Here is a 12,144-nt window from a genome sequence, read left to right as displayed (position 1 = left end):
TTCGCAAGTGAATCCAACTCAGATTGGATTGCTTCTTGCCATTTTGGCCAATCACATCTTTGTAAACATTCTCCAATAGATTGAGGTTCGAGATCCTCATTATCTTGCATAATGCTAGATGCAACATTGTATGCAAAGACATAATCTACCACTATATTCAATTGATTTAAATTTGTCTCAATATCGATTGGATTTATTGATAGTTCCTTATTTTTTTGAGTCTCAGGCTCATCGATATCCTCATGAATTTCAGGATTGGTTAAATCATGGGTTTCTTTATGAGACTCTTTCGTAGTGTCATCTTGATCATTTATTTTCCTTTTCCTAGGATTTCGATCCTTAGAACCCAATGGTCTGCCACGCTTTAGACATGTTTTTGACTCATTAGCTATGACACTAGAAGATTTTTCAACAGGGACATCAATACAGATTGGAACATTCTCTGCACGGATATGTGATTTCGTTATCCTTTTCAGATCCGTAAATGCATCTGGCATTTGATTTGCTATTTTTTGCAAATGGATAATCTTTTGTACCTCTTTTTTCACAAATAGAGGCACGTGGATCAAGATGAGATAATGATGGATTTTTTCACGAAATTTCCCATTTGATTTCGCCAATTTCTCCCCCTAATTTGGGGAAAAATGCCTCATCGAATTGACAATCTGCATATCGAGCAGTGAACAAATCTCCCATTAATATTTCGAAGTAGCAAATAATGGAGGGCGATTCAAACCCAACATATATTCCTAACCTTCTTTGGGGAACCATCTTGGTACGATATGGCGGTACTACAGGCACATATACAGCGCATCCAAAAATTCTTAGATGAGATATATTAGGTTCATGACCCAAAACTAATTGCAACGGGGAATATTTCTGATAATTTGTCGGTCTGAGACGAATTAGCATTGCTGCATACAAAATGGCATGACCCCAAACAGAAGTGGGTAATTTCGTTTTCATGAGTAACAGTCTTGCTATCAATTGCAGACGTTTAATCAAAGACTCTGCAAGGCCATTTTGAGTGTGAACATGAGCTACAATATGTTTCACTTTTATCCCAATTGATAAGCAATAATTATTAAATGCTTGGGATGAAAACTCAGCAGCATTATCAAGTCGAATAGACTTAATTGGATTATCGAGAAACTGTGCCCGTAATCGAATTATTTGTGCCATTAATTTTGCAAACGCCAGGTTGCGAGATGACAATAGGCACACATGAGACCATCTAGAAGATGCATCTATTAAGACCATAAAATATCTAAACGACCCACTAAGTGGATGAATAGGTCCACAAATATCCCCTTGTATACGTTCCAAAAACGCAGGGCACTCAATCCCAATCTTTGTTGGTGATGGTCTAATAATCAACTTGCCTTGATAACAAGAAGTGCAAGAAAACTCATTATTTAAAAGAATATTTAAATTCTTTAATGGATGCCCATTTGAGTTCTCTATAATTCGTCTCATCATAATTGATTCAGGATGTCCCAATCGATCATGCCAAAGTACAAAAGTATTGGAATTAGAAACCTTTTGGTTTACAATAGAATGTGCCTCAATTGCACTAATTCTTGTCCAATACATACCACAAGATAAAGATGGGAACTTCTCAATAACCCTTTTCTGGCCAGAGACATTCTTGGTAACGATGAGATATTCGAGATTATTCTCATCTATTGTCTCAATATGAAATCCATTTAGACTGATATCTTTAAAACTCAACAAGTTCCTCTTGGACTTGGAAGAGAACATTGCATTCTCTATGATAAGTATTGTTCCCTTAGGCAGAGTTATATTAGCTCTTCTAGAGCCTTCAATTAGATTACTACTACCAAAAATTGTAGTAACATCTGTCTTACACATACCTAAATGAGAGAAATATTTCTTCTCTTTGAATATTGTATGTGTTGTACATGAATCAATTAAGCAAATATTTTTACAATTGAACAGGTTTGCTTTGAAAGATATCCATATTTGCTTCCCATGGTTTGACATACAAAAGAAGTATATGAATAAATATTAGTATTTTTAGAGAAAAAGGAAAAGAAATAAAGTTAAACCAATAATTCAATATTGACCTTTTAATGCATTTTCTAGCAAATTCTAATTATTATACAAATAATTACGCAGAAAAAAATAATACAATTATAAGTACATTACACATATGACTAATACAACTACAATAAATTTATTTACATGTATAAGTTATTTGCATTTTCCTATACATTGTGTGAAAAATAATTGATCTGTGTAAGAAAAGAATATACTTAGTTGCTTCTCTTTTCTTTATTCATAATATTTCATCCATGTACATGAAAAAAATTAAGGATGAAGTAACAAAAGTTGTTCCAGGGTGTTTGTAAACCTCTTCTTAAAGAGAATTAAAGTAACGTAAAGAAAAATCAAAAGGCATTAAAAGATAAGTGAGACTAGAACACTAATTACTTAGATATTACTCATTGTTTGTGAAATTTATGAAATTTAGGAAATACATATATTTTTAAAAACTACATAAGAAGTATTATTAAGTGCAATAAAAATTACAAGATGTTTATTCATTAGATACTACAAATAGAAAAACATAAAAATCAAACTGCTCAATCATCTTTAACCATAGATCCATCACCGATCGAGTGGTTTATTTTTCTATGAGGGTGCTCAAAAATATCTGCCACATCCAAGTGGGTGATGTCAAATTCATTGTCATTGCCAAAATTAGCTTCAGGAGCTTTATTCTTTAGAGATGCTTGATAAAGCTCAACCAAATATTTTGGTATTTGACAAATATTTGCCCAATGCCCTTTTCCACCGCAACGATAACATTCAGTTTCTGAACCATTTGCCCTTGGCCCTTTCCACTTTTGGTGGTTATTTTTCTTTAGGGGGTGATTAACACCAGGAAACTTTTTTCCATGGCCACGACCACGACCACGACCACGAACAGGGTCACGACCTTTTCCACACTTAGAATAATGAGAATACACCTCATTCACTTCAGGCAATGGTGTAGACCCAGTGGGTCGATTTTCGTGATTTCTCATGAGCAAGTCATTGTTTCGTTCAGCCACAAGGAGAGGAGAAATCAACTCAGAATACTTCTTGAAACCTTTCTCTCGGTAATGCTGTTGCAAGACCATATTGGAGGCATGAAACGTTGTGAACGTTTTTTCAAGCATATCATAATCAGTGATAGTATCTCCATCGAGTTTCAATTTAGAAGTAATTCTGAACATCGCAGAATTATATTCAGAAACAAACTTAAAGTCTTGGAGCCTCAGATGAGCCCAATCATATCGTGCTTGTGGAAGAGTGACCAACTTTAAGTTATCATATCTTTCCTTTAAGCCATTCCACAAAACAAGTGAATCTTTGACTGTGAGATATTCTATCTTCAACCCTTCATCAAGGTGATGGCGCAAGAAAATCAAGGCCTTAGCACAGTCTTGGGTAGATGCTTTATTTTTGTCTTAATGGCGTCTCCAAGACCCATTGCATCTAAATAGATTTTAGCATCCAACACCCATGTCATATAGTTCTTACCCGAAATTTCAAGGGCAACGAACTTTCTTTTCACAATATCAGTCATAATTAAAAGAGGAGAAAAGTTATACCTTAGTCTTCTCAAAGAGCTTCTTGAGACGGTAGAGTCTCGTGCTGATAACGTGTTATGAAATATAACTCAAATTAACAATATAGAACAAGAAAAAACAAACTAAGAGATATAGAAAGAAAGGGAGAAGAGATTCTTATTTCTTCTTCAATTGTGTGTATTTTCCTATCTATTACAAGGCCTTTATATAGGCATGAAAAGTGAAAAAAATATATCATTGAATATGTCATTAAACATAGAAAATATGTCATTGAATATGTCATGAATATCATACGGAGGAATAGTAGACATCCACCATAATTTGATATTTCTTATAACAAAAATAATATTATTGGGTGGATAGTCAAGCGCTCAAAAGTTGATCCAAATATTACCATTATTAAAAAGAAAAGAAATTCCTTAAGAACTACCAATTTCCGCATAGATCTATGTTTACTTTCCCAATGCAAATCAAATTTCGCACATTCAGGTTCATTTAGTTCAAGTTGATTTGTTAATGACGTTTAGGAAAGGACCTATAAAGTTCTAAATAATTCGAGACCACCTTTCTCAATATATCTAACACGCTGAGAAAACTAAAACCTTTCTCAATATATCTAACACGCTGAGAAAACTAACATCCAAAAGGGCAATCTGATAAGAGGGGTACTTCCCCTGTTTTACCAACTCTGGCCATATGAACGTCGAAACTTCGTCCGCACTCACCTTGGGGACGAAAACGAAGAGATGGGCGTAAACTTTGACTTTGTTACAAGATAAAATTGAAGGAAGATAAGATTTTGCACATGCTTGAAAACTAAAGCATTAACAGTACCCAGAATTTGTGAGAACTACTGAGTTTGCACTCTAAGTGACATTCGACCAAAACATTACTATGGACCATCTTATCTTAGTATTACAACGACTCAATATACAGTTTCACTAGTCCCCATCATCTGGATGAGGTTTAAATATTATGGAAGATGCCTGATTGCACAGGCACCAAAACAATATAAAGAGCCATGCACGGCAATGAGCTTGTATTGAAACCACCTGACTCCCTGCATTAGAGCACTCATTCAGATCTATTTATTTCTTATAGATCTTTGCTTGAACGAATCACACTCTAGATCCCTAAATTCCAACCCGAAATTCAAGAAAAATCAACTTTTAGGGCCTCAATTCTACCTGAGGTCTAGCACACTGAGTCAGAAATTTACAAGAATGTGATGAAAGGGTTTCCAATCATTAGTGACCCCTATCTTCCTCATCGAAATGTAAACTCTCAATTCCTTTGAGTGTGGTTTCATAGTTCTTTATACCAGAAGTATTCCTGCCAGATGAAGCATGTTTAGCGTCTGATGAGCCAACAAATGGGGAGCTTCTCTGTCCACTTGATATTTTGTGCATGGTTGCTGGACTTGCCTCAGGCGTTCGAGAACGTGTAGGATCAGAGTCATTTCCCATAGTGAAAGTCTCTCGGCTGCCAGAGACTAGACCTCGCCTCAATGATCCACTTGATCTTCCAAGGAAAGTGGAGCTTGACAACTGCAAAATTGGAATGATTCATTATAATCTGGGGGAAAAGATCACTTATGGCATAGACCACGTTTCCATTTCAACAATGTAGAAACCTAAGAAACACACATCTCTATTATTATTATTTTCCTGGGATTAAGGAAATACAGAAATAGTATTCTTTGTCCAAGGTGATAAGCATCTGAATTCTGTAGCAAGAGTTATATTTGAACTAGCAACGCAGTTCAACAAGAAGACAATTACACTGCAAGATTTTACTACTCTTGATTATGGACTGATCTCTTTCCCAGAAATGGCCCTTTGAGAGCTCCAAAATTTAAAATCTTATCAAAGTTCATATTTGATCCAACAACTCAAACTTACCATAGCATCCTTGCTAGTAGAATCATTTCTGAGAGGACTTTTCTGCTTGGACAAACTTCCTGCATTTATAAGCGGTCCAGAATTCCTCCTTCGAGAAGGATCTGCTGGTTGTCTTCCTTCTTCCTCACCTGCAAATGATTGAGAATCGGGGTGAGGAAAATCCCGAATGAAAGAGAGCACAGAGGTCTTGAGCAGTACCCATGTGTAGGTGAGGAAAAGCCAATTTTCTCAATTTAGAACACAAGAATTAGGACAGGTACACTGGAAGATCACCTGACTGCCTTTCTGCATTAGGGATAGCTGGAGGCATGCCTGAGCTGGTTCCAGCACCAGCACCCTAATAAAAAACAGCCATCATAAGATATAAGCTCTGCACACAGGTAGAAATATGATATTCCACCACTTACAAGAGGTCGGGAAGGAGGAGCTGCAATTTGCGATTGCTGATACTTCAAAATGGTCCAATCAAAAACATAGTCAAACTGAAAGCCTGCAATGCAAATAAAAGTGTAAACGGGAGCCTAGATTGAAAATTACCAGTTAAAAATAGAAGCATCTCAAAATTCATCTTAGACCTTCGCGGATGAAGAGGTCACGAAATATTCTCTTCAGATAAGCATAATCTGGTTTATCCTCAAAGCGAAGTGAACGACAGTAATGGAAATATGATGCAAATTCAGTAGGATAACCCCGGCATAAAGCCTGCAAAATTGTAAACCAATTCTCCATACAGATGTCCAAGTAGAACCCAATCACCAAATCAGAAAATAAATTACCTCAATAGATGTTGACACCTTTTTTTCACTAATTTTCTCATACTTCTGCTTCTTAGTTCCTGCTTTCAACCCCTGCCAAGGAAGACTGCAATAAAAAGATGTCAAACACAAGCTGAATAAAACAAGAGCGAGGAAAGAAATTGCAGCAAAATTTACCTTCCTCTTAGGAAGTACATGAGGACATATCCAAGAGATTCTAAATCATCCCTCCTGCTTTGTTCTGTAACAGCGGTAATAGCATATTAAGTGAGAAACACAGCAGAGTTAAACTGCACAAAGAGTGAACACACAAATATAAATAACAGGGACACTTACCAATACCAAGGTGAGTATTCATGCTAGCATATCTTGCAGTGCCAGTCAAGTTTTTGTTCTCTCTGCAGTGTCAAACACCATGTCTTATAAGGCACAGGCAAAATACGATACGCAAATGACAGATAACTGAATGCATGTGCATGCACACAGAAAAGAATTCAAGGACACTCTTAACTGTGTTGCATTTAACAGTCTTTTTAAATGGAATATGCGCATATCCCCATCATAAGAATTTTCAGCAGCACCAAGGCAAATGTATTTGTTACATAACAGATCCTACAGAAATGCACTTTGAATTGGCTTAGCATCATCTATCTGTCATTATCATATAACCCCAGCTGGAGTCTTTTTTCTTTAAGATACATATAACCCCAGCTGGAGTTTTACATTTTCCTAACTAGAGCAAAAAAGAATTATATCTGTTTCTGTCTTCTCTAATTATTTTTTTGGATAAAAATTTGTCAGTAATTAACAAACAAAACATTCTTCATATTACATAATATCCAAAGGTATGGAACCTTAGTTGTATAAACTGAATGCTCAGCCTTTCTCTTCAGCTGGGAATGCTAAGCTAACCAGAAAAGACTTTTGCACCTATCAAAATCAAGAGGAAGAACGAAATGGGCGGGGGGGGGGGGGGTATACTATTAAATTACCTGTAAGGTATGTGTTGGTGAGTTGAAGTGTCTCTGTATTTCTTGGCCAGACCAAAGTCGATTACAAAGACCTGCATTTTAAGTCAAATCTAAGTACAGTAACACAAAATCCTGGGAATTTGTGAGAACAAAGAGTTAGAAAATAGTAATAAAAATAAAGGACCTGATTTGCACGCCTTCCCAAGCCCATAAGAAAATTGTCCGGTTTAATATCGCGGTGCAAAAATGATTTAGAATGAACAAACTCAATGCGATTTATCTGCAGTAAAAATCAAAATAGCCATGTCATCACCAAGTTCAGGTAGGATTACTAACGTCAGAATAAGAAACATTATAAGTGTTAACCATTTGATCTGCAAGCATCAGAACTGTCTTCAGGGAAAGTTTCCTGCTGCAAAAGTTAAATAAATCTTCAAGACTGGGTCCGAGCAAATCCATGACTAGAACATTGTAATTTCCCTCCACACCAAACCACCTCACATTTGGAATTCCAGCTACAACAGAAGTATCACAATTAGAACCCCTAATCATAGAAATGTAGTCAAAAGTAGAGTAAAGAGAGAGAAGGTTTGTTTTTCAAAAAAGACAGTAGAAGTTATTACTTCCTCCCTGCAAAATCCTGTACAACTTTGACTCATATAGCAACTGAGGATGCTTTGTTTTGACATTTTCCTGCAAAATCACCAGCATTAATCACACACTAAATTACAATGGAAGAATTAATGCACAAGTCATTCACATAGTTGGAGCCAAAAAAGAAGAAAGAGATGAAGACACACATACACAAAGAGATAAATAAAAAAGATGAACGCTTGCAGATATGTAACATCTTAAAAGTATTTGCGACACAAACATATGCTATATATGGGGTTCTATCCATCTTTTTCCCCAGTTCAAGAATCAACTGATAGTTTATGTTTCAAAGCTATGAACAATGATGTTATGTAGTATGCATGTTGGCGGCTGTGGGCAGTGGGCACCAGCAGTTCCATTTCACTTTGTGAGAGCACCATTTGCCAAAAAGGAAAAAAGTAGACCAGAAATTGGCCTATATGCACCAACTTTCTTTGGGGTGGGGGGATTGGTTAGAGGAAGGGGGAGAAATGAGTTCATCCACTTGTGGACCTAAATAATGAAGCACAAATTTCTCAATTACCTACTTGAACTCAAGCAAAAAAGACTATTCTGTTAGAGCATTCCCTGTCTGTCTGAGCAATTGAACAAGATGCCAAAACTACATAAGCTTTTTAAACCTAATCACCTCCAGATCACCACATTCCGTGTTAGCTTTAAGGATTGACCGCTCAAACTAAAAACATGCGCAATTAGAATGTCTGTAGAGAAATCAAATCATAGTTTACTTGTTCCTCTTATGTAAATTTACAGAAAACAGGAGCTAAGCTCCCATTTGGCCATAAATTTTGGCAATTTCTTTTTCTTTTTCAAATTTTTTTGAAAACATTGTTTATTCGTGGAATATTATGATCAGTTTTTGAAAAAGAATTGGAACAAAAATTTTAAGTCCCCAAAAACGGGTTTAGGGTAGTTTTTGAGTGAAATTTTTTCTTCCACTCACAAAGCTTCAGCTTTTTTTTCAAATAAAATGCATGTCCAAATACAACTTCAACTTCCAAAAATTATTTTCTAAAACAACTCCTTTTGCAAGTTTCAATCAAATCAATGTCTAAATGCTAGCTAAGAAAATAGAATGATTATAAATCCCCACAAAGGGCAATCCTAGTCTAGTTGGATTGTTTCATTCTTTAAAGTAAATGCTGTCTCCAGCCAAAACCGGCAGCTGATATTTTTTATTTTTTCAAAAAGGCAATGCTGAAGTTAAGAAAAAACTGTCATATTTATGCCACAGAGCTTGACCATGCATGATGTTTAAGAAAAAGGGAAGACTTTTGACATGTAAGGTAAATAGATGCAAGATAAAAACATCACAGTTAATATTAACAATTTAATGAAAAATGGTAACGGTTCTACATGTCACTTTCTATTCCTCTCCTAACAAGTCATATCAATAAGAGTAAATTGGGAATGTTAAGATCTAATAATCTCCAAATACAAAAAAGTGCCAATCTTTTCATGACAAAATAAAGAAAAGAGTGACATAAACTGATACCCGCTTGAGGTGCCGAAGGGTTTTATTTCTGAAACCAAGAGGGTTTTTTCTGACACCGTCAATGGTGGTTATGAAGAAGTGTGTTTTGCTATGGGGCTGCAGGAAATGAGGCTAATTTTGGCCAAACTGCAGAGGTAGTACATTGTTCTCTCCCAACGGTGGTACTGGTCAGGAGAGTGAATCTCGGTAGTCTGCTATAACTTCCGATGCTGTAAAAGGGTCTTCACTGAAATATCCCAGAGCGCACAAGACAAAGAGCTTCTTTAGATGCTAAGTGCAGCATGACAAGTCCCCAGGCAAATGAAACCACTACTCGCAATATGCCTTGTGTACCAAAATACCCAAACAACATTTCAGTGTTCACCTTCCTTGAAGTCCCCTGCCTTGTCACGCAGCCCATCCCAAAGCCACAACTTCACAGTCTGCAGCTTTGAGGAATTCTTGGGGAGATGAACACTGGAAATAATTTTAGCGGAAGCTGTGATATGCTCAACCAAAACCCTGTTTAGAATTGGGATAACATTTTCCCATGGCTGGTGGGTGAGCAAAGATTCTGGAAGGGCTTTTTGCCTCTGTTATCTAGAAGGGTAGAGAACAATCTCCGACAAGGGTTTCAGGGTTTCTTAAAATTTATGTTGTCTTTGTTTGCTCACTTAGCAAACATCTGTTAGCTTCAGTCAACCAGGGACCAAAATTGTACACTAAGTTTAATTGAGGGTCAAATGTGCTCAATCGAATAATATGGGGACCAAAAGAGGAGTAATGCAAAATAACTAAAGGACTAAAACTACTATTTCCCCGAAAGTTTTCTTGCTTTAAGATAAATCCAATGATAAATCATGCATAGCATACATGCTCAACTTCACAAACAATGAAAAATGCATACTATACAACAAACTAGGAAGCAAAAGCCTTCATTCACATGTACTTGAACAAATCGAAAAGACAGTATGATATAATTGAAGCTCACAAAATATGCAATTACATCAACATGTTACGCTACTAAGTCATCAACTAACTAATTTGGCACATAAATTTCTACAAACAGCTTATTTCCAAATGAATCACGAAGCCTTTCTGCCCTAAAAGGGGGATTATCACTTATGTTATGACCACTGAGGTACACATCGTCACTCTGGAGTTCAATTCATCTGTTCTTGATAACTGAACTATCCCTTTGGGGACAGCATGCGATAACTTTGACACATAATTGTTAACTTCAAAGTCAACCATCAATAAAACACATACTACTGATACTTACAGAAAAACACATAACAGAAACAAAAAACAACTTCCAATAACTGTAAATTCATTTGCAACAAATATTCAATAGAACTACACTTAATTACTAAAAGAAATCACTTACCAACTTAATTGCTACTTCCTCATTAGTCTGTATATTAGTACCTGCACCACATAATCATAATTAAAAGAACAAAAGTAAATAAAAAATCAATCAATCAACATAGACAAGAAATGGAGTGAAAAATCTTTTGCAAAAAAAATAAAAAAATCAAACCGAGATAGATCTCTCCAAATGATCCACTGCCAATTTTCCGACCCAGTCGATACTTGTTCCCAACACGAGGCTCCATCAAAACCCTAATTTCGTCACTGAATTTCGAAAAGCTTCCAAAACCCTAGCTTTTTAAAGCAAGAAACAAATACATGAACTCAGTACAAAGATCTAAAAAGGCATCGAAGTGTGATTTTCTCTCATCGCTGTCTATCTACAAAAGCTAGGGTTTGGTTTGAAGAAAATAGAGAGAGAGAGAAAAAAGAATCTTCAGTGTTTCTCTCTCTATATTTATATACTTCTTGCACATATGCTTTTCCCTTTTCGGTTTTTTCCATCTTCCTGAGTTTGCCAGTGAAGCGCGTTTGTGAGAAACAATTTTTGGAGGGTGAACCTACGCGTTGAGATGACGCGTGACGGAAGGTTCGACTGGAATGGGGTAGTCCAACATTAGGTGTTACTCTGTTGGTTATGTGGATTGTGGGGTCAGGAAAAGTGGCATATGCACACATCGCTGGCAAAAGGCTCGTGTGTCACGTGACTTGGTTAGTGCTTGGCTCTGTTTTTCTTTTTCTTTTAAACAAATATATATTACATTAAGAGTTCATCACAACTATTATCAAAGATTGTCGTGCAATGAATAAGATTCATTTACTATTAGTTAAATCTCTTCTTAATTTAAAGATTTTAAGTTAGGAACTAAGTGTTCCAAATCATTTCTGAACCTCTCGAGATTTGAACTACTCATACCGACAAGTTACAAAGTACCAAATGAACATACAGAAAGTCTCAAATAGAAAAATAAGGTTCTAAAACTTAAAACGACTGATTGATTCATTACAACGAAGAGGTGATGGTGTAAAATCTAACGAGAGTGTTTGTAGTAAAGGAAAATATGCCTTAGAAGCCCCTGTGAATGAACCAGGTTCTTTTGGTGCTATTCAATTTATTTAATACATTTTATTTGTTTGCAGAAAAAAAATATGGGAGAAAAATGAATCAAGATAAGCTATTCCGAGAGACCCACATTCGGAAGAAGAAGAACGTCTCGGATCCATATAAATGGGTCGAGGACCGAGCTGAGACTACTTTGGAGCTTTCAAATTTCCTGAGAGTTAATAATTTATGTTTATAATATTATTTATATACTAATTTTATAACTTAAATGTAGGATCTCTTTAAAATTAGCTTGAAGGAATTCCATCACAGTCATCTAACAACTAATCTTGGCGAGGCATCAGGACCTTCGAACG

The 12,144-nt window shown here is 36.0% G+C and overlaps 1 protein-coding gene across 1 annotated transcript; it reads right to left on the bottom strand.

Moving 5' to 3' along the window:
- Positions 1 to 4,439: 4,439 nt before the first annotated feature.
- On the bottom strand, positions 4,440 to 11,244 carry LOC107827701 (casein kinase 1-like protein 2). The gene is made up of 14 exons (XM_075227948.1): positions 10,895 to 11,244; positions 10,742 to 10,782; positions 7,850 to 7,919; positions 7,593 to 7,741; positions 7,411 to 7,506; positions 7,248 to 7,318; positions 6,592 to 6,653; positions 6,433 to 6,496; positions 6,277 to 6,361; positions 6,076 to 6,202; positions 5,908 to 5,990; positions 5,774 to 5,837; positions 5,501 to 5,628; positions 4,440 to 5,146 (listed from the first exon to the last, which is right to left on the bottom strand). Exons 1-14 carry the CDS (start codon positions 10,968 to 10,970, stop codon positions 4,847 to 4,849), a joined length of 1,416 nt encoding a protein of 471 aa, XP_075084049.1. The 5' UTR covers positions 10,971 to 11,244; the 3' UTR covers positions 4,440 to 4,846.
- Between the last annotated feature and the right edge of the window lie 900 nt (positions 11,245 to 12,144).

Source organism: Nicotiana tabacum, chromosome 13 (genome assembly GCF_000715075.1).
Source record: "Nicotiana tabacum cultivar K326 chromosome 13, ASM71507v2, whole genome shotgun sequence".
Lineage (NCBI taxonomy): Eukaryota > Viridiplantae > Streptophyta > Magnoliopsida > Solanales > Solanaceae > Nicotiana > Nicotiana tabacum.
This window is presented reverse-complemented; position numbering and strand designations above follow the sequence as displayed.